We start from the raw sequence: 25193 nt of genomic DNA, 5'->3' as shown, positions 1-25193 counted from the left end.
TGGTTTTAAAAGGCACTGCCCAGCGATTTTTCAGAGCAGCTCTACTATTTTCCATTCTCACCAGCACTGTATGAGTAATCCAGTTTCTCTGCATCCTCACCAGCAGCAGGTATTACAACTGTTTTATTTTTTTTTAGCCATTCTTAGTGTTTTAACAATCAAAATTCCTCCACAAATTTCCAAAATGTTCCCTAGGTATCCATTGATACCTAGGGCGCTGTATCCATTGAAAATAGCTTCTCAAACTGGACTGAACACTGGAATTGCCTGGAGAACCCACGCCTGGGTTCTTCCCTCACAGATTCTAGTTTAATTGGTCTGAGGTGTGACCTGACCATCAGGAATTTTTAGAGTTCCCCAAGTGATTTCAACCTACAGATGAATTCATGAAACACTGATGCCATTCTCATAACTCAATCATTTTAGTCCTAATGTTTCAAGATCCTGTGTATGAGATAAATTCAAGGGTTGAGATAATTTTCTCTTGAGTAACGTAAGACTTAAAAGCCAGAGCTGCATTATTTTCCCAGCAGAACGTCAGTAGAGCTCAAACGAGGAAGTAAAAGTAACCATGGAACAACAGCCGTGTTTTGAGAAACTTTTTAAATAGACATATAAAAGACTAAAACCCAATCCAAATTATATAAAAGCAAACCACAGATGCCGGGGACACATTTTGATTCCTAGAATTATGGTGTAGTGGTAGAAACAGATTGGCTTCTGGAGTTAGAAGTCTTGGTTTAGAGTTCTGGTTTTTCCACTTAAAAGTTACGGGATCTTGGATGAGTCACTTGGCTTCTCTAAACTTTAGTTTACTCATTCCTGAAATCTGTAACAGTGGTACATAAGAGGCTTGCTGCAAAGATTACGTTGACATGAGCTGTATTTTATTCATAACACACTGTGACTATGATTTAATTATTATTGATAAAAAGATAGAAATATTTGCTCTCTGAGCAGCATCTAACTCACCCCAACAATGTTTAATGAGATTTTATGTAATATTTATAATACATTATCAATTTTATTTTTCTAGTATCTTAGTTTTTATATCTTTATGGTGGAAGTTTTAAACATACATAAAAGTAGAAAGAATAATGTAACTTGATACTTCTCAAGCTTTAGTGTTCCCATGACTCACTGGGGAGCTTGTTACACTGCAGACTCTGACTCAGCGGGTCTGGGGTGGGGCCTGAGACCCTGAATTTCTAAAAAAGTTTTCCTGTGACACTCACGCCGCTGGTCTGCTGACCAAATACTGTGCACAGGAGTAGGCAGAGGTAGGCTTACAACTGTGAGTATGTGAAACACAGAGTTTATTCTTGTACTATTGTGTTATTGTATTGTATTATATTGATACTGTATTATATTGTATTGATACGAACAACTGTAAAACTACTTTTGCCCACTCCTGTACTTGTGTTGTTATAACAAAATACCATAGATTGGATAGCTTAAGCAACAGACATTTATTTCATTTATTTTTCACAGTTCTGGAGGCTGGGAAGTCTGAGATCAGGGTCCCAGCATGGCCAAGTTTCGTTGAAGGGCCTCTTCCTGCTTTGCAGATGGCATCTTATTTCTGTATTCATATACGGCAGAGAGAAGCTCTGGTGCCTCTCCCTGTTCTAATAAAGTTGCTAACCCAATCATGGGGGCCACCCCGTATGATCTCATCTAAACTTAATTACCGCCCCAAGTCCCACCTCCTAACACCATCAGTTGGAGGTTAGGGCTTTAACATAAAAAATGTTGGGGAGACCCAAACATACAGTCCCTAACACAAGTGCATAATTAACTTCCAAGCACTAGTACTCCACTTCCCCAATTACTAACTCATGGCCAAGTTCATTGCCACCTTCACCTTCATCTTCCCCTTTCCTCACCTTCCCTGCCAGATTATTTTGAAGTAAATCTCAGACATCCTATCATTATACCTATATTTGAATAGTATCTCTTTTACACTTAATCTTAGCCAAAAGGCCAAGAAGTGATCAATATGTATCTCTTTTAAAAGAGAATTAAAGTAATTCCTTTGAAAAACTATAATCACAAGACCAACACCCCCCCAAAATGTAACAGTGATTCCTTAATATCATTTAACATTTAATATTTAGTCAGCATTCACATTTCCCTGCATGCTTTTTTATTGTGATATGTTACTCTTTCAGCCTTTTCTTTTCCTTATATTTTTCATTTTTATTTTTTTAAAGAAATTAAGGTGTTTGTCCCGGAGAGATTTCCATATTTCCATACTCCGGTTTTGCTGCTCACATCCTCATGAGTGTCTCTTCCTTTCCTGTGTTTCCTGCAAATTGGCAGTTGGATCCAGAGCCTTCACTGGATTCAGGTTTGATTTTTTTGGCACCTTCAAAGGTGGTGCTGTGCACTTTAGCAGGAGGTCCATCAGGTCTGGTTGTCTTTCTGTCCATAAACCCCTGAAAGGAGAGCCCTCCCAAACAATGGAGCCCAGGACTGCCTTGTGCTGCCACCAGGTGGTGACAACGCACACGGCCACAGGTTCCAAGAGAAACTGGTGAGACCCCAGCAAGGGGGACTTGTTTTCCTCATTGCACTTGCATTGTATCACCATGATTCTTAAATATCAAAGCTACTGAAAATAAACTAATGCTGTATCTTTGTACTATGTTTGTAGCACATAAAAACAGCTATAATTTATGGAGCCCAAGAACCTTATGTCCATCATCTCATTTAATTTCCAAAATACCCAGGAATAGTAAATCACAGTGTCCCTGGTAAAAGTGGTGAGGCTGGGGCGTAATGTCTACATTCATTCGCTCACCCATTTCTGTGCCTTGCTACGTTCTGTTTTGGTCTGTGTAAGAGTCACCTGTACTTGCTGTCCTCTCCCTCTCCCAGCTTAAAAAAAAGGTTTTTTTTTCCAGCTCTCTTCCATTCTTTGGTCCAGTCTTCCCCCATCCCTCCCCGGGGAAACTGGCTTCTGTGGATTCTGTCTGCAGGCTGCCTTACATGCTGGTTTCCAGTGGCTTCCACCTGAATTTAGCCCAATTTATTCTTCATGCTTCTCCCCTGCTTTGCTGAATTTCTGAGTGCTATTTCCCTCAACTACAACTTCTGCTCCGGGTGGCCCCTTTCTGTGTCTTTTCACCCAACTGCAGTTAATACAATTTCTCCCCTTGCTCCTTGGGCCTCGGGGTTTTAACAACTTCCCACTGTTCAATTTCCTGGAAGTCTCAACTTCCCCCTTAGTTTTCTACTTTACTTCCTTCACTGAGTAGTGTCTTCATTAAGATGTCTCTTGAAAAATGCCCACTGAGGGTTTCCTGCTGGGATTCTCTCAGATGCTTCTCACTTCCTCAGCTTTCATTTTCTGCTCAGTCCACTCCAGGGAGGCAAGTGCCCCAGCACTTCACTGAGAAGTTCCCACCCTTGCCACCTTTCTTAGCCAGGGGTTAATTCCCATGTCTCACCTTACATTTAATTTAACAGCAGCTTTTGATGCATCCCTTGACGCACTTCCTCCCCAGGCTTCTCAGTCACCTTGCGGTTGTCCATGTCCCTTCTTAGCCACTCTCTCTCTTCCTGACCACATCATGGTGGCATGTCCCGGGGGTCAATTCACAAACCTCTTCATCTCTGCTCTCTTCCTGTTCATCTCATCTAAGCTGGGAGATTAAAATACCACTTCTGCACAGATGACTCCCAGGCTGCCTCTGGTCTCAACCTATCTCCAGAATTCCAGAACCACGTACCTAGCTGCCTACGTGCCAGTGCAAAATTAATAAGCCTCAAATAGAATTCTTTAAAAAATTTTTTTATGTGTTGATTTGAGAGAGAAACATCAGTTTGTTGTTCCACTTATTTATGCATTCATTAGTTGATTCTTGTATGTGCCCTGATGGGATTGGACCCACAGCCTTGGCAACTTGGGAAGACACTCTAACCAATGGAGCTGCCCGTCCAGGGCTCAGACAGAGTTCTTGATTCCAGACCTCCTCCCACCTCCACTCCTATATACAACCACTTGAGTTGATGGCATCACCATTTATCCCGTTGCTCAGCTCAAAAACCTTGGCATTATCCTTGACTCCTCTCTTTTCCTCACCCCCCAAAGATCCAATCCATCAGCAAATTTTGTGGGTTCTTCCTTTAAAATACATCTAGCAGCCCAACAACTTTTCACCACCCACTACTGTTACCCAGATCTAAGCCACCATCAGCCACTTCAACAGCACCAACTTTCTTGACTGGTCTTACAGCTTCAACCCTTCCTTTTCCAGGCAATTCTCCACATAGCTGCCTTCTGGTCTTTTAAAAATGTAAGTCAGGCCATGTCATCTCCCAAGTGTGACTTTACATCACATTGGGAATGGAATTGCAGTGAGTACTGCCAGGAGCTGCAGCGCCCTACACAGTCCCGGGGCTCCCGCCTCTCTGCCTGTCAGGTCCTCTGCTCTTGCTCCCTTCTCTCCAGCCACACAAGCCCACTTGACACATGCTGAGCCTGTCTCTGTGGTTCCCTCTGTGTGGAATGTTCTTTTCGCAGGCTCTCTGTTTTTCATCCTTCACACCTCTGCTCTCTTGTTACCTCCTCAGAGGGGCCTTTCCAGACTACCTTATCTTACCTTGTTAACTCCCTCGCCACATCACTTTCTACTTACCCCCTCTCCATACTTAGTTTTATTTCTTTTAAAAAATATATTATTTATTTATTTATTTATTTGTAGACAGAGGGGAAAGGAGTAAGAAAGAGAGGGAGAGAAACATCAATGTGTGGTTGCCTCTCCTACTGGGGACCTGGCCTGCAACCCAGGCATGGGCCCTGACTCGGAATCAAACCAGTGACCCTTTGGTTTGCAGGCTGGTGCTCAATCCACTGAGCCACACCAGCCAGGGCTCACCAATCAGGGCCATACTTAGTTTTCTTAATAAGTGTCAAGGTATAAAATGAAATCACTTTTGTTTATGTGTTTGTTCTCTGTCTTGCTCACTGGAAGGTGAGCTTTGTGAGAGCAGGGACTTGCTAGTGTCAGTAAATATTTGAGTCAGTTAATGAGTGAGTGGTATCACTTTCATCTCGGTCTCTACACACAGCAAGCACCCAAGGGGCCTGCTACCAAGGTACAAGTTTACTCAGAGGAGTGCCTTAGAATCCTGGCCGATTTTGAAAATCCCAGGCCCGGTGAAGGCCCGTCAGGGCCTTGGGGGTAGAAGGTGCGTGAACCCCCTGGGGTTCCGGAGGGCTCTGCGTGCTTTGCCAAGGGCACAGTGATGACCCAGCTGCCGGGTTGGAGGTTTCAGAGGACTGTCCGTAAGCCGTCTTACTGCTGCCATGGCCATTTCTTCGGCCGAGCCCTCCTCTCTGTCCTCCAGTTCAGTTCTACGCACGTTCCAGAGTCCTCTGCCAGCCCTGCGATGGCGGAGGCAGAGTCAAGAAAGCTTTTCTGTGGTGAACTCATGGCAAGGAGGGCTTCACAATTGCTGTCACAGGAGGCAAGAGGACTGAGTGCAAAAGAGAGGCCAGGCAGCCAGGCCCAAAGTTGCCTGATCAGCAGCCCATCTGGTCCCAGCGGACTGGCCTCAAGTTTTCTGACCTGGGGCCTGCTGCCTTGCCTTAATCTAGAAATATTCCTCCGAGTGAATAGACTGGGCCTTCCACGTAGTTCACTCATGGATTCAGGGATTCTGGGAATCCTGATAGGCATGGATAGCTTCTCAACTGAGAGTTAAAGCTGTCTCAAGATTTGTTTGTACTCAAGGACGGTGGTCTATGGGCTCCGGTTACTGTAGAAGATGAACCTCCCGATGACCTGTTCTTCGGATGGTCGTGGCTCTGGCACACACTGTACTGCAGCTGAGTTGAAGCTGGGAGACAATGTAGGATCACTGTTTTCCTGGCAAATGTGAATGCTCATTCATTCACGTGTCATGAAAGATGTACTGAGTTGTTATGTGTGCTGGAATACAGTTTTTTGAGATGTTTAACAATATTCTTTTGTCCATGTAGTTTACCATTCTCCCCTTAACTCACCCCTTCACTCCCTCCTTCATTCTAGGTGCTGCCTTTTTTGTTGTCTGTGTCTTTAGGGAAGGGGTGTGATAGAGATGTAAGAAAAATCAAAGAGGCTTTCTTGCTTTGGTATCCAAAATGCGTACCCTTCCATGATTAAAGAAGACTCCAAGAATATATAAAATCTCTATGAGAGAGGGAGGGGCTTCCCAAACCCCACCCTCAAACAAAGAAGAGGTTTCCCTGGGCCTGGGAGAAAGAAAAGACAAAGGGGAAAATAATGGGAACAGAGACCCTGATGGTGTGTGGAGGGACAAGCCTGCCTTCTAGACAGAACCCCAAGAGGCCAAGCTGAAGCTTGGGGATTTCTTTACTCCAAGGAAGGAGCAGCCTGATTCCCATGCTCTTACATGTGGCAGAGGAGAAGAGTGCTTCCAGGCCAAAATGGCCCTGGCTGTCAGGAATGAGAGAAACAGGGGTAGCAACTGGCATGGGCTGATGACCAAAGGCCAGATGCCCACTTTCATCATCTTAATGGGCTGGGGAGAATTGTGGGGCAGACTCCAAAAGGCAGATTACGTTTCTGTTCCTTTGGAAGAATGGGAATTCAAGCTCAAAATTAAACACACACACACACACACACCCATTATATTTCAAAAAGAAAGTTTTTGAGCTCCTACTGGGTACCAGGCTGGGATCAGCTACAAAGACACCAGGTCTCTGGTCTCTGGCCAGGCCTGGGACATTTCTTATGCTGAAAAGAGTGACTTTTTGGGCTTTCTCTGAAGTGTATCTGCTCACCTCCTTCTCCTGGTCAGCATCCCCCTCAACGACAGCCTGGCATACAAGGCCTTTCACAATGGGTCCCCTCCTTACTTGCTTTTTTTCCGCCATACGGAGTCTTCTGTGCTCCACCCCAAATGCTTTTCTCCCAGGAGACTGAGTTTTCTTGCCTCTGTGTTGCTGCATGCATAGCTTTCACTGCCTAGGGAATTTTCTTCTGGTGTTTTTTTGTTTGTTTTGGCAGCAGGCGGGGGGAGGGGGGGCTAATATCATTACAAAATACTTCAATCCCGTGGTCAGGAATAAGTGCTTCTCTCTTGGAGCTCTAACCAGCATGGCTGCACTCATTTCTATCTAGTACTTCTAGTTTGGTGCTTTATTAAGAGATAGTCGTTTACGGATCTGCCTCTTCTGTCTTTGAGTTACCTTGGGCAGAAGCCACATCTCCTTTCTCCCTTTCTCTGGCATTACCCTGAGGGTCTGGCATAGGGTAGATACTGGTGACTGATGAAAGGGTGAACAGCACAAATGACCCTGCGTGAGAGGGGCGGAAATTAAGTTACAGAGATGATGCATGTAAGTGCACATTAATAGTTCAAAAATTTGTAATGGGTCTTATTATTGTTGCTAATGGCATTATTATTGGTAGAGATGTTACATCCCAAATGGCCGGACCCTCCCAGTTAGTGACTCATGAAACAGGGAGCAGCAACATTATAATCCAACCTCTTTATTGTCCATATGAGGGAAGAGGCCCACAGAGCCCTGCCTCCTTTCACTGAATTGTTTTCTCTTGTGGCTTAATTACTCTCCTTAATTCAGTAATATTTAAACTCTTTTGAATGTGTACATTCAAAATAATTTTGAAAAACTGTAAATAGTCTAAATTTTTCATTATAATTTTGAATGGTCAGAAGGGATGTAATGTATAGATTATTGTAAATACAGGGGTGGGTAAAAGTAGATTTACAGTTGTAATACAAATAAATAATGCAATAAGTAATAAAAGAATAAATGTTTTGTGTACTCACAACTGTAAACCTACTTTTCCCCACCCCTGTATATTTTTTAAAGTTGGATTATTGTAAACATCTCAAAGTAAAGCTGTAACATCACTCCTTTAAATATATCTAGTGGATGGGAAATACTGAAGTGATTTGATACCTACCATCACTCATTAAAAGAATGCATAAACAAAAACACACAAACTTTTTAAATACTTGCTTATTTTTTTTCTTTTTCCTCCTTACTCATATTTCCACTCCACAGAATGTTATCTTAATGTAATTTTTTGACTTGAAAATCTTTTATCCAGCACCCTATTGTAGTTCACTACAATAAAAATACACATATACACTACAAGCTTCACAGATAGGCAGATCACAGAATTTTTAGGGCAGTAAAACAACATGATACTATAATGGGGGTTATTCTTAGAATGTACTGGGGCATGGACCTAAGCCACCGCCTATGCTGGAACAAAGAAGGGGCACGTCACCGGCTAAATACCTGACCACAAAATTCCCCAAATCAGATACAATTCAAGCGTAGCTGCTGGCATCCTGCTGGAAACCGGTGGAATCCTCACTGCCCCTCCCCTCTCCCTCCAGCTGTCTACACAATCAGCCCTCCCTGATCAGATGCCCTGCACACCAGAAGCAGATCAACAGGGTGACTCACCCTCCTTTGGGGGGCTGCTACACACCTTAAAAGCCCTTCTACCCTTTCCCTTGGGTCTGTCTGTTCGGACCCAGCCCACCTGATCGCAGTGTCCTGACTGGAATAAGAGGCCTTAATTGGACTTCTCTGGCTCCGGGTCCTTTTTTTAGCCACCTCGGCTACCTAACAGTTACATGTCATCATACATTTGTGTAAACCCCTCAAATGTACATGATATGTACATTTGGGTGACGATATGTCAATGTAGGTTCATTAGTTGTAACATATGTACCACTCTGGTGGGGGATATTAATTTTGGGAGTGGCTATGCATGTGTGGGGGCAGAGTGGTTAGAACTCTCTGTACCTTCCTCTCAAATTTGCCCTGAACCTAAAACAGTTCTCAGAAAAAGTCTATTTATATGTAAATTTATACTTAGTATTTTTCTTTCCTGTGGTTATGCTTTTTATTTTTTTCTCCCGGATCAAGTTATCATTACGATCGTAATTTACACAGCAATGAAAATCACCTAATGGTCTAACAGTAAACTGTATTAGAAAGATTTCAATTACGATGCTGGGTTGGTGTTTCTGGTACCTTAAATTATCTAATGGAGAATTTGCTCTCTGTGTTTCTTTGTTGTTGTTGCTGTTCCTCGTGGCATCACATTCTAGTAAGATTTGGAGAGGGGGGACTAAAATGAGAACCATGACTACTAGCGACATTTCTGCAGGTCAATTTTAGGAAACAACGTAAGAAAGTTGAATTATGTGGACACTTTGTGTGTCCACGCCACCTAGAGAATCTCAACATGCCCGCAGGCACAGACGCACCCCAGTTTGAAGACCAAGGATTTAAGTCACCTCTCACACGTCCCAAAGGTCACTTGACCATGCACCGCCTGGACAGCACTTCCCGCTTCCGGTCCGAGAAAGAACACACGCCCCCGTCACACGGGCCCCGCTGCGCCCCGCCCCTTCCGGCCCGGGAGGTTTGATTCTCTTGGCGGGCGGAAGCGGCTAAACCCGTAGGATCCAAAAGGCTCCGAGGGAGTGTCCCCACTCGGCGCTTCGCCAGCAACCTTAGGTGGGCACCTTTGTCCCTGTGCCTGGCTGCTCTCTGTCCCGCTCTCCGATCCTCAGGTCAGTGTCTCCAGCCGGTGTCCTGGCAGTTCGCGGCGCGGGGGAACGGCGGCGCGAGCCCAGATTGCTCCCTGCTGAGAATTTTGCCAGAGTCACACCTTGCCGATCCAGTTCACTGGATGACTTATTTCGCTTTTCCGAGGCCCCCGGTTTTCTCCTCTGTAAGTGGGGCTAACGATCGAACTTACCGCAGGGTTATCAGTAAGGTAGTTGTGCAGGCAAAGCGTTTGCCACCCAGCAGCTCGACAGATGTGAATTCCCATTCCGCGTTGCCATGACGCTGTCTCCGCGAAAGAAATTCAAGAAAGGGCTCGGAGATATTTCTGTTCATGCAACTCAGTTTACTGGGGCAGTCCAGCAAAAAAGGAAATGTGTTATGTGTTATCATCACCTTTTCAGAGTCCAAATCCTTCCTTTCCCTTTCCCCGAATAGTTGCTTGAGAGGCTCACGCTGAAAGAGGAGTATGCACCGAGTGCTCTAGCAGTAAAAGGAGCAGCTCCCTCCAAGAAACCTGTGGGAAGAAAGGACACTCCCAGAGGAGGGCATCCCAAGAGTGATCAGGCCTCTAGCATCTAGGATGAGTAATTGTCCTTGAGCTTCACCTTTGGTATTTTTCTTTGGTAGTGGAATGGGGGAAGGCGAAGGACGGGGTGCATCAGAGGTGCCAGGAGCTTTGCTCAGAGGCCAGTGGTCCTAAATTTTTGGTTCATATTTTGGTTTCTCTTAACCACGTTGTGTGGGAGAAATCAGAAATGCCCTTACTGCACCTTCATGGGTTTGTTTCGCCAGTGAATCTGCCCTTCCTGTGTATCTACTGTGGATCAATGAGATGAGCAAATCAATCCCTTAAAACATTTTGGAATGAATGCCTCTTTGCTGGTGCTCCCAGAAGCCTCTGCAAGGGTGCAGGACTGAATGTTAATTAAATGTATTACAAGGCACATAATAAGCCATTCTGTATTCTACTTGTCCTTTGAAATATCCTCAGCATTAGTGTCTTACCAAGCTCACTAGATAAGGTAACTGTATTATGCAGCAATGAATAGCATAGCCTAAATAATGCCATGTTAATGAGAAAATTTTGCCCTGGCCGGTGTGGCTCAGTGGATTGAGCAGCGGCCTGCGAACCAAAGGGTTGCTGGTTGCATTCCCAGTCTAGAGGACATACCTGAGTTGTGGGCCAGGTCCCCAGTAGGGGACATAACAGAGCCTACCAGACATTGATGTTTCTCTCCCTCTCATTTTCCCTCCCTTCTCCTCTGTCTAAAAGTAAATAAATACCCCCCCAAATTGTTGCTATCCTATAAAATTTAATGATAAACCTCCCCCATTATCTAAGCAATTCCTTATTTCCTCAGAGAAATTCAAGATCCCAATTATATATGCCCCCAATTCTTCTACTTAGTCATCTCAGAAGGACATTTAGGTGTCTGATTAGGGTCTAGTTTCCAACTTCACTGTCTACAGTTGAGGGGCTGCCTTCCATATTGACTGATCATATACCTCCTTTAGCAAGTCCAATCACAAGTCTTTCCTGTGTTCAATATTTCCAAACTCTAGGGGATAAACAGGGCACTTAAAAATATTTAGAAATAGCCCTGACTGGTGTGGCTCAGTGGGTTAGGTGTTGGCCCGCAAAGCAAAAGGTTACCAGTTCGACTCTGGTCAGGGCCCAGGTTCTCTGTTGGGGGGTGTGAGAGGCAACTGATCGACAGACATTTCTCTCCCTCCCTCCCTTACCCTCTCTCTAAAAATAAATAAATAAAATCTTTAAAAAACTTCAGAACCAGCATAAATAAAATGGAAGAAAGAAAAAGAGAAGCCACACAAGTTCAGTCTTACATGGGTGCAAGCTGATCTTTGCTAGCCATGACTTGTAAGTTTAAAGGTCATTTTGGAGAAATCTGTCAAGTTAATTATGACACTGGTCAGGAGAAGTGAATTCCCACATCATATGAATTGCTGTCTCTCTCTGTGTGGCAAGTTGAAATAACCCAGTCCTTGTATGGAATTTAGACATGTGCAGTGGTGGCAGTTAGGATTCTTGTATTTCCTGAGGCCTGCTTCGTTCCCTTTGTCCATTGCCATCTCGTGGCTTTTAAACTTTGAGATGTCTCTTTGTGTTCCCTCTTTAGCCCCTGTGATCTGAATATGCCGATGCTGCATTAGTTGAGGCTTTGCTCTTTAATGAACCCCATAGCCCACTTTTTAAAAAAAGATTTTAGCCCTGGCTGGTGTGGCTCCGTGGAATGAGCGCTGACCTGTGAACAGAGACGTTGCTGGTTCTATTCCCAGTCAGGGCACATGCCTGGGTTGTGGGCCAGGTCCCCATTTGGGGGCGCGTGAGAGGCAACCAAATCTCTCACACATTGATGTTTTTTGCCCTCTCTCCCTGCCTTCCCCTCTCCCTAAAAATAAGTAAATGAAATAAGTCTTTAAAAAATATTGTATTTATTTATTTTTAGAGAGAGGGGAAGGGAGGGCAAAAGAGAGGGAGAGAAACATTGATGTGCACAAGAAATATCGATCAGTTGCCTCTTGCACACTCCCAAATGGGGACTTTGCCTGCAACCCAGGCAGGTGCCCTGACTGGGAATTGAACCAGCGGCCTTTGGGTTTGCAGGCCAGTGCCCAGTCCACTGAACCACACGAGCCAGTGCTAGACCTACACTTTTATAGCAAGTGACTTTCCAAACAGATTTATAGCCTGACCCCACCCCCCCCATTTCCAATTTCCTGCTCTTATGTGTCATCAGGATTCCAAACGTTTCTTAGCCTTGTGTTGACCTTTATACCTTTACTGCTGTTATTGCCTGTTTTGAAATTTCTTAGTCCTTTGATTCCTGGGTTTTTTTTTGAGTGGGGTGCGGGCAGGTTGTGGTTCTACTTCATTCCCACATTTGCTGCACTGACAAATGCCCTTTCAAAGATTTCTGAATTAGTTCTGCTGCTGAGAATATTTCTAATCCTGCCCCTCACATGCCCACTGAGAATAGCTGTGATCTTTGTGGGTCTCCTTGCTCAGTGTAAAATGATACGTGGAATCAGAGTGCTTTAGGCATTTTAATAGATTATTTCATTTATTTAAAAAAATTTTAATTGAATTTATCGGGATGATATTGATTGATAAAATTATATAGGTTTCAAGTGTACAATTCTGTAATACATTATCTGTGTGTTGTGTGTTCACCACCCCAAGTCAAGTCTCCTGCCGGCACGATTTATCCCTCCCGTTACCCACTTTTACCTCTCCCACCCCCCTAAAAGGATATTTTAGTATATGTGTTGTGGAAGTGAGCACCTAAAAGGAAGTGAGCACCTAAAAGGAAGTGAGAGATATTTTAAAAATATCTCTCGTGGCCCTGGTCAGTGTGGCTCAGTTTGTTAAGAGTGTCGTCCCTCACATCACAAGGTCAGAGGGTTCGATTCCTGGTCAGGGCAAAAGAAAAAAAATCTTTCATGGCCCTTGAGCTTTTTTTTGATAATTTCATTTTTTCCCTCTGCCTCAATTAAGAAGATGACCCATCCTCCCTTATAGACCTTGCTGACTACTCTTTCTTTTCCTTTATAAACTCACTAACTCCTGAGGTAGAGCTCACACTCCAGGTCTTCCAGCACCAGGATTGTTTTTGAGGCTTAGTAACATGCTGGTCACTCAGCTCTGGATGAGACAGGATGAAGAACAGAGCACCTGAAGGTAGTGAACCGGACATGGTGCTGGCCAGCCATCAATCCAGAGCCCTCAGCGGGCGTGCTAGGACTCTCTAAGGGAGACCATCTGGCTCTAGGATTGAGTACCAGCACCAGGTTTTAACTACTGGGAAGTAGTGATCAAGATGATTTTCTCTGCCCTTTCCAGGCGGACCTTTGCTTCCCAGGTAAGACTTGGCTATTCCTGTAACTCAGCCTTTCAAATTGTTAGAGAGAATGGGGTCCTAGGATCCTGAACCCTGTGCTGCCATAGCTGGTCCACGGCTAGGTCGCCGAGGGAAATTGGTGCACAGGAGACAGGCCAGGCGAAGGAGGATTTCATCACTAGCTGGGTCTTGGCCTCAAACCCCTTCGTGAACTCTAGAGCCCGAGTGTGCCCTGCTGGACTGTATAGAAGATTCTTTGTGCCTGAATCAGTGACGTCCATTTCCCTGGGCCTCTCTGATTCCTGCTTGGATACTTAAGGGGCGTGGGGGCATCTCTTCCCAAGGTTGAAATCTTGAGTTTTGTCCTGCCACATTAGCTTCTAGGAAGAAGAGCTTAGAGAAACCATTTCTGTGTAGGTTCACCTTTGAATCCATGCCTACCTATAAAGAAAGCTCCAGTTCTCAGCACCTACTCAGGCCCTGGTACTTGACCTATATATGGGTACTTTTAGAAGATGTATTTAGAAATCTACCTCTCAAAAGTTTTCTTTTACCAGTTTTACTTTTTTCTTCCTTAGCTTCCTTGAAACTGTATTCTTCTAATTCTTTGCTTCTTCCTCTGCCTCTTCCTCTTACCCCTCCTAGCTGGTACGGGTGAGGCCTCAGCTGTGAACATTTACAGATTTGTCTTTCTTAAGTCTTTTTATACTAACTGTAATTGACTTCGTGTATGGTGTGAGATGAAGATCCAATGTTTTTTTTTCTTTTTCTCCCATATGGCTAACCAATTGCCCTTGTTCTAAATCTACACTTACATATTTATTGGTACCTCTAAAAGCAGTTTTAGTTCAGTACATGTCAAATTTTCTTCCTCTGGGATCTTTGCGCCTAAATTCCTTCTTTCTAAAATGCTCTTCCTTTCATTCTTTTTGCATCAACAACTCCCGTTAAGGTTCACCAACCAAAGACCACTAAGAACACAATCGATAGTAAAAAATAAAAAAAAAAATAGGTGTTTTTAGTTTGCTGCTGCAAGATAAACCATCCTCCATAGGACCTCGGGGTGTCTCAGTGAGGAAGAGTGAGTTGAAAGGTGCTCATAGGATTTGGGCTTTTGGTGGGTGATTTTTAAGAAGGAGTTAGGGAAGCAAGAACCACTTTTGGAATGACTACTATCAAAGAGCTGGGGCATTTCAGCATTTGGGTATCTTAGAGTGACATAGGGTTGGGATATTATTGATGGGAAAGAAGCAGTAAGTTAAATAAAGGATTGTTCTCATTTTAACAGCTTTGCGTAGAAACATTGTTTACATGGCCTTGTCCAGGTCCTGTTGGAAACACTCTTCAAGTTTTGATAGGAAAAGCCGGTCTAATTATCTGTCAGCCAGGCTGATACCATCACCTTTTCTCACTTCTTATCCTTTGAATTAGGTCTTTGCTTAAATATTACCTTCTCAGTGACTCATTCTATCCACTGTTGCTTATTTCTTTCCCAGTAATTATTTAATTTTTTGTCTGATGATTTGCCTTTTGTCTTTTCTACTAGAATGTAAGATCCATGAGGGCAGGGACCACATTTCGTTTCTTCTCCATTATAGCTTTCATGCCAAGTGTGGGTCTGGCACATCGTAGGTGCTCAGGAAACACATATGTGTGAATAACTGAGTGAATAAAAGAAAAGTCAGGTTCATAGTCCGACTAGTTCTGCCAGATACACTGCTAGTCTGTAGTTAAAGTCAGCTAAAAGCGTATCCCCTGCAAGTGAAACAAAGCTGGTATGAGTGTGACCTTATGTATTAATGCACATAACAGGGGCCTTCTCAATCCTATGGTTTTTTTGTAATTCTACTTAATTTTAAAACTCAAGACGACAGAATAAAATAAGATCTACCTAAAACTTTTACAACAAATTTTTATATATTATTTGATATATACTTGAGTATATGATATGTACTTCAGAGTATATGTAACATGTGAAACATAATAAAATATATATCATATGTATTTTAAAATTATATATTATTGGAGTCTTAATTTTCATTTCCCTGGTGAGTAGTGAAGTTGAGCATTTTTTTCATGTTTTTATTGATCATTTGTATTTATTTGTGAAATGCTTTTGTATTTCTTTTTTTAAAAAATATAATCTTTATTATATCTCTTTCAATCACCATTTAGTCCCCTTATGCCTCCCTACCTCCAGCTTTTGTATTTCATTTGCTTATTTTCTGTTGTGTTGCTTTTCTCTATATTTTTGACTTGGAGTCTATTCTGGATAAAAATCAATTGTTATATGTGTTGCAGATATTTTCTCATATTTATTTATTTTTTTAAATGCTGTCTTTGGATGTGCACAAGTCCTTAATTTTAACATTGTTTGATGTATTTTTTTTATACTTAGCACTTTAAAAGATCCTCTTCTACCTTGAAGTCATGACAGTATTCTATTAAAAGTTTTAAAGGTTTACCTTTCATATTTAAATCTCTACCTGCTCTGGAATTGATTTTTGTGTATGCTGTGAGATAGGAATCCAGTGGTTTGTTTTTCATTTAGCTAATCAGTTTTTCCAGTATCATATGTATATGCCCAAGACTTATTTACATTTGCAGTCATAAGAGTGGAGGACATAATCTCATAATAGTTCCTTTCTTGATCTTGTACTATCTGTGTTTTACAGGTTTATTTTTTTATAATTTTGGCTAAAATTCCGGAAGGACTATGGAAGATTATGATGAACTTCTCCAGTACTATGAATTATATGAAACCGTTGGGACAGGTAATTGTTATTTTTTTCTTGGGGAGAAAGGACCGATCAATTATTTGAGAGTGTAGTGTATTGGGGCAGTCACGAGCTTTCTGGTCTAAGCGACATAGTTTCAAAATTCTTCAACCTATTTAATCAGAAAAAAGTGGAGCAAGAGAGAGGAGGGTAGTAGGAGAGGTCTTGCCAGTCATTTAATTTAGGATAAAAGTCATTGGACAGTTTTGAGCTAAGGAGTGATCTGACCTTTGTTTTTAAGGGTCACTCTCTCTGGCTGTGAAAAGATTGGGTAGGGGAGGGCAAGGGCAGAAGCAGAGAGATGTTAGGAGGTTATTGTAGTAATTCCGGTGAATGATGCTGGAGATGATGGTGACTTGGGTGAGTGTGATAGTAGTGAAGGTATTGAAAGGCTGGGATTCTCTATAGATACACACACACACACACATGTGTGTGTACTTTTTGATTTATCGAGGTGTAACACAGTCAAAGATGCAAAGTGCACTAAGCTTGATGGAGTTTTACATACATATAAACCCCTGTGCGTCCTGCTCATATCAAGAATATTTCTAGTCAGTACTTTTCTTTTTCCCCCAAGGTAACTAACCATTGATATGTTTTGAAGACAGAGCCAGTGGGATTTGTTGATGGGGTGGATATGGGGTATGAGAGAAAAGAGAAAGGCTAAGGATGGCCCCGAGCACCTGGGAAAATGGAGTTGTTATTTACTGAGATGCGGAAGACCAAGGGAGGGACTACCAGGAGCTTCTTAGAAATGTTAAGTTGGCACTTTCCTTCAGATACCTAAAGTAGACTTTTTCCTGCTTTTGATTCAGTTTTGAAACATAATAGCTTATCTTCATGGTTTTAAAACTGATTGGAATTTTCAAATTTTGTCTCAGCAGCTTTTCTTTGTGTTCTAGCAATATTAATTATAAAGCAAATTTCTAAAGAGTGAATTCTGTTTTTCTACTTGTTCATTAAAAAACTAAAGATATACTGGAGAACGTATTTGCCAGTGATACATTGCACAAGGGTTTAATCTCCAAAATATGGAAAGAATTCAACCTCAGGAAGACAAACAACCCAATTAAAAAATGGGCAAAGGACCTGAATAGACAGTTCTCCAAGGAGGACATACAGAGGGCCCATAGATATATGAAATAATGCTCAACATCACTAGCCATCAGAAAGATAAAAATTAAAACCACAATGAGACACCACCTCGCACTTGTCAGAATGGCTATTATTGATAAATCAACAAACAACCAGTGCTGGTGAGGATGTCGTGAAAAGGGAACCCTAGTACACTGTTGGTGGGAATGCAGACTGGTGTAGCCACTGTGGAAAATTGTGGAATTTCCTCAAAAAATTAAACATGGAACTGCCTTATGACCTAGTGATTCCACTGCTGGTAATATACCTTAAGAATCTTGAAACAGCAAATAAAAAGAACATATGCACCCCTTTGTTCATAGCAGCACTATTTACAATAGTCAAGTACTAGAAACAGCCCGAGAGCCCATCAGCAGATGAGTAGGTTAAAAATCTGGTACATTTACACAAAGGAATACTATTCAGCAGAAAGAAAGAAGGAAGTCCTGTCTTTTGCAACAGAAAGAAAGAAGGAAGTCCTGTCTTTTGCAACAGCACGGATGGAACTGGAGAATATTATGCTAAGTGAAATAAGCCAGTTGATGAAAGACAAATACCATATGATCTCACTTATAACTGGAATCTAATGAACAAAATAAACAAATAAGAAATATAGAACCAGAGACATGGAAACATGGAACAGACTGACAGCTGTAGGAGGGGAAGAGGTGGGGGAAGGGTGGAAGGAAGGGGAAGGGACTAGTCAAAGAACATGTATGAATGACTCGTGGACATGGACAACGGAGAGGGATTGACTATGGGAGAGTGGTGGGCTGGGTGGAGGGGGGCAAAAGGGAAAACAATTCGGACAACTAATACAATAAAAAATAAAAAATTAAAGATATACTATCACGATAAGAAAAAAAAGTTCAGCTAGTCATTGGATGAGGAGGGGTTAAGGTAATGGTTAATTCTTTGGAAGCAGCAGGAAGAAAGAGCTATAAACTTATGGAAAAGTGTGGATCGATAGGGCCTTTTCAAAGCGAACAGGACGGTATTTGTTCCTGAGCCCTCAGTTTGCTCCGATGTTGGTGTTTGGGTCTGTCTCGCTTATCTCTTCATAATTTTCCTACACTTAGGTGGCTTTGCAAAGGTCAAACTTGCCCGCCATATCCTCACTGGAGAAATGGTGGCTATAAAAATCATGGATAAAAATGCACTAGGGGTAAGTTTTAGATTATTTAAAAAATGTTTATAGATCAGTTTTTTTAATTAAAACGTAAATTTGCTCCAATGTTCTAGTTACTACTTTTTTATTAGAATAATATTTCTTTTTTCTTTTTTTCCCTAATGTTGTTATCCCCTTTATCCCCCTTCTCCCTGCCCCCTACCATCCTCCCGCATGGCCCCCCGCCATTTAGTTCATGTCCATTGGTTGTAAGAATAATACTTCTCTAGCTTTTTAAATTGCCAATTATGTGTAACTGGCAGGTCCTAAAAAGTAATCTGAGGGAAGGGGCTATTTTATCCTTAATTTCAATGCAGGGCTGTGGTGCATATTTGAAGCCTGTTGGATCCATTTTTCTGCTGCTGTTTGGTGGTCTTGGAAGTGTTTCTGGGTATTAATATTGCCCTTCTTTATCTTCTCATGATACTCTTAGTGTTACCTATTTTATAGGGTACGTAGGTCTTCCTAAAACCTAAAACCTGGGAAATAAAATTCATCCCAGAATTATATTCAAAGCGAACTTGGAAGTTATCTAGTGAAATCCTCCTTTCCTTGATTAGCCTCTTTTTCCTGTACAGGAATGCTTCCAGGCGAGCTGCTCATTACCTCTCAGTGCAGCCCATTCGATTTGTGGTCTTGGTTATAAGATACATAAAACTTTTTGCTTTTATATTAAGGGGAAAATCTTTCTCTTTTGATGATCTTTATGGGTCTTTTATACCCTTTCCACTGTTTGTACTCACCCTGAGTGATTTTTTTTTCCTTCTAATTTATCATTCCTCATATGGTTTAGTTTCAACCAATAATTCAGGCTCTTCCATATTTTTGTTTATCTGTGCTCAATATTATATTTACTAAGTGAATAAAAGGGCATTAAAAACCATTTTTCTTGAGCATTTAAACATTGCAAATCTGATTAATTTCCTTAAGCAATTTAAACTTTAATTTCAACTTTAGTATGACTTAGTCACTTAAACACTGTAAGCACTACAATAGCAAACAAAATGTATATTGTTATTACAAAATGTGTTACCACACTGATACTCAAAACTTACTCTAAGCCCCGGCTGGGTAGCTCAGTTGGTTAGAGCATTGTCCTGATATGCCAAGGTTGCGGGTTCGATCTCCAGTCAGGGCAGATACAAGAAACAACCAATGAATGCATACATAAGAGGAACAACAAACCGATGTTTCTCTCTCAACTAAAAATTCATTAATTTATTTCTGAACTTTTAATATTTTCTGTTGTTATGCTTATTTTAGTTACTTCCTAGGATTTGAATGATATTTTGATTACTTCCAGGGCCCTAGTTATCAGACTTCCACTCCCCCCAAAAAGAAAAAAACAAGATTATATCATATTAGAATAGTCAAAGTTACCACTGATTCTTGGCCAAGACCTGACATGCGGTTGCATGGTCCTAGATAATTGGATCTTAAGCCACTGATGATTAGATTGAATCCATCTTTATCATAAAGTTGCACATGTTACTTCATGGATTTCTAGATTTCTGTCCTTAAGATGGATTTTGAAATTCTTTCGGCGTGGCTCATCCTCCTCCTTCCCAACCAGCTTTTTATTTTGAAAATTTTTAAGTCCCTAGAAAAATTGGAAGACTGAGACAGTGAATACCCTCATACCTTTCACCTACGTCCACTGATTTCCAGTTCAGCAGCCTCTTCTGGAACATTGCTAAGAATAAAAGTGGTAGCTCAGGCATGCACACTAAGTAGTGTTTCTGTCTTTCTTCTTTTGGAATGCTAACCTTCTAAGGGAGTTTGAGATGTAGAAAATTTTTCTAGACTTTGTACTATTGACCCATATTGAACTTGTCTTCCATAAAACCCTCAAGGCCTTTTTTAATCTACATACAAATAAGTTTTGTTATATTTTTTTCTGTATTGTTGAACAATTTGTTTTGAGGGTGTTGATTGCTTTTGCTACTCAGTATTAAAGCTGTTGATACTGATGCTTGAAACACTTCCCACAGTGGTTTACTGAATATTTAACATAATGTTTTGTCACAGAGTGATTTGCCCCGGATCAAAACAGAGATTGATGCCCTGAAGAACCTGAGACATCAGCACATATGTCAACTCTACCATGTGTTAGAGACAGCCAACAAAATATTCATCGTTCTTGAGGTTTGTAGTACGGTTAGAGACCTAAAGGTATTTGTTCACTGCCTTAGTCTGTTTGAGCTGCTATAACAAATATCACATCCCGGGAAGGTTGTGAACAGAAGAAATTTATATTTCACAGTTCTGGAGACTGGGAATTCCAAGATCAAGGCACCGGTATGGTTGGGTGAAGGCTCTCTTCCTAGTTCAGAGCTGGGGCCTTCTTGCTGTGTCCTTACATGGTAGAAGGGGCAAAGGATCTCTTTGGAGCCTCCTTTAAAAAATTTTTTTAAGTTGAACTTATTGGGGTAACATTGACTAATGACATTATGTAGGTTTCAGGGATGCAATTCTATACTATATCATCTGCATATTGTATTGTGTATTCACCACCCCAAGTCAAGTCTCCTTCCATCACCATTTATTCCTCCCTTCTCCCTCTTCCACCTCCCTCCACTCTCAAGAGTCTTTTATAAGAGCATTGATTTCATTCATGAGGGCATCTTCCTCACGTGCTAATCACCTCCCAAAGGCCTCCTCTTAATGTCATCTTTGCGGGTTAGGATTTCAATATAAGAATTTTGGATGGGAACAAACATTCATACCATTTCCAGTTACTTTATCAGTAGTTAAGAGAAAAGTATGTTTGACCTGAAAGATTAGAGTAAATATTAAGTGGCTTACGTGTTTGAGTTCTGTCTATAACAATTTAGATCAAGTAGACATATATCATAAGTTGGCAAGTCATTGTAAACATACCCTTTCTAGTACACTCCTCCTGGGGAGGTGTGGTTTAATGGACAGAATATGTTAGAATTTGCTCCTGGGGGAGGGATTCATTTCATTTCATACGGTGTATTAATCTAGGGCTGCTGTAACAAATTACCACAAACTTGGTGGTTTAAAACAATAGAAATTTATTGTCTTTACCCTCTGGTAAAGTTCTGGAGGCTAAAAGTCTAAAATCAAAGTGTGGACAAGATTCTTTCTGGAAAATCTGTTCTTTGCCTCTTTCCTGGTGGTTGGTGGTAATCCTTATCATTCCGTGGCTTATAGATGCATCACTTTTTTTTCTGCTTGTTTTCATACAGTCCGCCCTAATCTGATAGGATCTCATCTGATTTGATTACATCTACAAAGATCTTATTTACAAATAAGGTCACAATTACTGGTACTGGGTGTTAGGGCTTGAACTTCAAACATGTCTTTGGGGAACACAGTTCAGCCCACAGCCTTCAGTGTATGTGTTATACGAACCAAATTCTTTTAAGTTTTAACCTGCCCTTTTTGGCATAAAGCATAAAATCTTTAGAACTTGCATCATTCATCTCTTGTTTTATTTTCCTTAGTCTCAGCCAAATAATTTGTAACTTCACATCATTTTCACAGATTAGCTCTGCTTTAAAAGCACATTTTAAAATTCATAAGGCTGAAAGTTTTGGACCTGGAACCATTTTCTTCTTATTACATTGTATCTCCACCCACATGGTCAACAGTGGTGGTTTCACAGACCTTTTAAAAAGCCGAAACCTTTGTCCAAATAAAATACTTAAAAAAACAAAACAAAACAAAAGCAACAAAAAAACCCTTCTTGAACCTATGATAAAATATAAAAGGTATAAGAGACTATATATTAAAAAGTAAAATGCTCTTTGTCTTGTATGCCAGTCATCCAGTTTTCTTGTGTTTCCTATAGCTTTTCCATGCACTTACAAATACCTGTGTGTGTGTGTGTATCATACACATATATATTTTTTTACCACAGAGCAGACTTCCATTGCACAAGTTTATTTTTTCTTTTTTAAGTATATTTTATTGATTATGCTATTACAGTTGTTCCATTCTTTTTCTTCCCCTTATCTCCCTCAGCCCAGTACCCCCATTCCCACCAGCATCCCCCCCCTGCAACCTGCCAACTTTAGTTCATGTCCATGGGTCGTACATATGTTCTTTGACTTCTCCATTTCCTATACTATTCTTAACCTCCCCCTGTCTATTTTGTACCCACCAATTATGCTTCTTTTTCTCCATTCTCCCCTGTCCCCCTCCCCACTGATAACCCTCATGTGATCTTCATTTCTGTGATTCTGTTCCTGTTCTAGTTGTTTGCTTAGTTTGTTTTTGTTTTTTTTTTAGGTTCAGTTGTTGGTAGTTGTGTTTGTTGTCATTTTACTGTTCATAGCTTTGATCTTCTTTTTCTTAGATAAGTCCTTTTTTCATTTCATGTAATAAGGGCTTGGTGATAATGAACTCCTTTAACTTGACCTTATCTGGGAAGCACTTTATCTGCCCTTCCATTCTAAATGAAAGCTTTGCTTGGATAGAGTAATCTTGGATATAGGTCCTTGCTTTTCATGACTTTGAATACTTCTTTCCAGTTCCAACCCCTTCTGGTTTGTAGCGTTTCTTTTGAGAAATCAGCTGATAGTCTTATGGGAACTCCATTGTGGGTAACTGTCTCTTTTTCTCTTGCTGCTTTTAAAATTCTCTCCTTATCTTTAATCTTGGGTAATGTAATTATGGTGTGTCTTGGTGTGGTCCTCTCTGGGTCCAACTTGTTTGGGACTCTGAGCTTCCTGGACTTGTATGTCTATTTTCTTTGCCAGATTGGGGAAGTTTCTTTCATTATTTTTTCAAATAAATTTTTAATGTCTTGTTCTTCCTTCCTCTTCTCCTTCTGGCACCCCTATGATTTGGATATTGGAACGTTTAAAGTTGTCCCAGAGGTTCCTAAGCCTCTCCTCATTTTTTTGAATTCTTGTTTCTTCATTCTGTTCTGGTTGAATGTTTATTTCTTCCTTTTGTTCTGAATTGTTGATTTGAGTCCCAGTTTCCTTCCCTTCACTGTTGGTTCCCTGTGTATTTTTCTTCATTTCACTTTGTATGGCCTTCACTGCTTCCTTTATTTTGCAGCTGTATTCAATCATTTCTGTGAGCATCCTGATTACCAGTTTTTGAACTCTGCATGCCATAGGTTGGCTGTCTCCTTATTGCTTAGTTCTTTTTCTGGAGTTTTGATCTGTTCTTTCATTTGGGCCATATTTCTTTGTCTGGGTGCACCTGGTATGTTGTAAGAGGCAGAACCTTAGGTATTTGCCAGGGCAGGGCAGCCCACTTTTCTGTGTTGTGCTTTATGTGGGGAAGGGGTCCGAGAGGGAACAATGCCACTTGCTCGGCTCTTGCGCTGCTTTCAGTCACTTCCCCTGCTACCCACAAATGAATTGCACTTTTCGTTGTGCTGCCCTGGTGCTGATTTCTGGGTGGGTGAGCTTGTGTATGTTCTAGAACCCCAGGGGCCCCTCCAACAGACTCTCCTGTGAGACTGGTAGTTTCTCCCACTGCCGCAGTCCCCACAGGTGTTTACAGCCAGAGGTTTTGAGACTTCTTTTCCCTGCGATGGAGCCCTGGGTTATGCAGTTGGTCTCACTCTCCAGTTGTTCCTTCCAGTTTATGTGCATGCGAATGTGGGACCACCTGGTCTGCCAGCTGCTGCCTTGCCTCACATCCTCTCTGTCTCAGCTGCCCGTCTCTGCCGCTCCTACCAGACTGGATGAATTTTTCTTCAACACACTGGTTGTCAGACTTCCATACAGTTCGAATTTCTGGCAGTTCTGGTTGTTTTTTGCTTTTACATTGGTTGTTGTCCTTCTTTTGGTTGTGCAAGGAAGTGAAGTGTATCTACCTATATCTCCATTTTGGCTGGAGGCTGCCTTCTTTCCCTATGTATATTTTATTTATTCACTATTTATTTTTTTAAAGATTTTATTTATTTATGTTTAGAGAGAGGGGAAGGGAGGGAGAAAGAAAGGGAGAGAAACATTGATGTGCAAGAGATACCTCGATCAATCCATTTCCTCTTGCATACTCCCAAATGGGAAATCGGTTTGCAACCCAGGCAGGTGCCCTGACTGGAAATTGAACCAGCGACCTTTTGGTTTGCAGGTCAGCATTCAGTCCACTGAGCCACACCAGCCAGGGCCCTATGTATATTTTACACAAATATATGTATGTGTCGTTTATTGGTTTATGTCACACAAATGGTCACATACTGTATTATTCTGTACCTTGTGGTTTTTTTCCCCACTTAACATTTTAGCTTGCATTTATAGAGATTTTTCATGCTTTTGTTTCACTTTATTTTATATTTCTTTATTTGAAAATGTAAAGTAGGCTTTTTAATGTCAATCTTATTGGATAGCATTGAGCACAATTGACTATTGAGGTATAATTTTGATATGATAAAATGCACACAGGTGCACAGTTTGAAAAAGATACGTATCTGTGTTCTTTCCACCCCACTCAAGGGAGAAAACATTTTCATCACCCCAGGAAGTTTTATTCTGACTCTTTGATGTTAATCCGTTACCCCACCTGCCTGCTGCCCTTCTCAGCAACCACCGATCTGATTTCTGTCGCCACATACTAGTTTACCTGTTCTGCACCTTGATATGAATAGAATCATACAGTCCGTACCCTTTTGTGTTTGGCTTATTTTGTTCAGCAGAATGCTTTCTGTAAGTTGCCATATCAGTTTATATGGTGTAAACAGAAAGTTTTAC

The 25193-nt window shown here is 41.5% G+C and overlaps 1 protein-coding gene across 2 annotated transcripts in view; it reads left to right on the top strand.

Moving 5' to 3' along the window:
* Positions 1-9449: 9449 nt before the first annotated feature.
* MELK (maternal embryonic leucine zipper kinase) overlaps positions 9450-25193 on the top strand; it is a 72892-nt gene continuing 57148 nt past the window's right edge. Inside the window, exons 1-4 of one of the 2 annotated variants that reach the window (XM_024560155.3) lie at positions 9450-9576; positions 16110-16208; positions 18425-18510; positions 20542-20658. In XM_024560155.3, the coding sequence (XP_024415923.2) occupies positions 16151-16208; positions 18425-18510; positions 20542-20658 (261 nt within the window). In that variant the 5' untranslated portion in view covers positions 9450-9576; positions 16110-16150. The other variant, XM_045195202.2, reaches the window with a different exon arrangement.

Source organism: Desmodus rotundus, chromosome 1 (genome assembly GCF_022682495.2).
Source record: "Desmodus rotundus isolate HL8 chromosome 1, HLdesRot8A.1, whole genome shotgun sequence".
NCBI classification, from domain to species: domain Eukaryota; kingdom Metazoa; phylum Chordata; class Mammalia; order Chiroptera; family Phyllostomidae; genus Desmodus; species Desmodus rotundus.
This window is presented reverse-complemented; position numbering and strand designations above follow the sequence as displayed.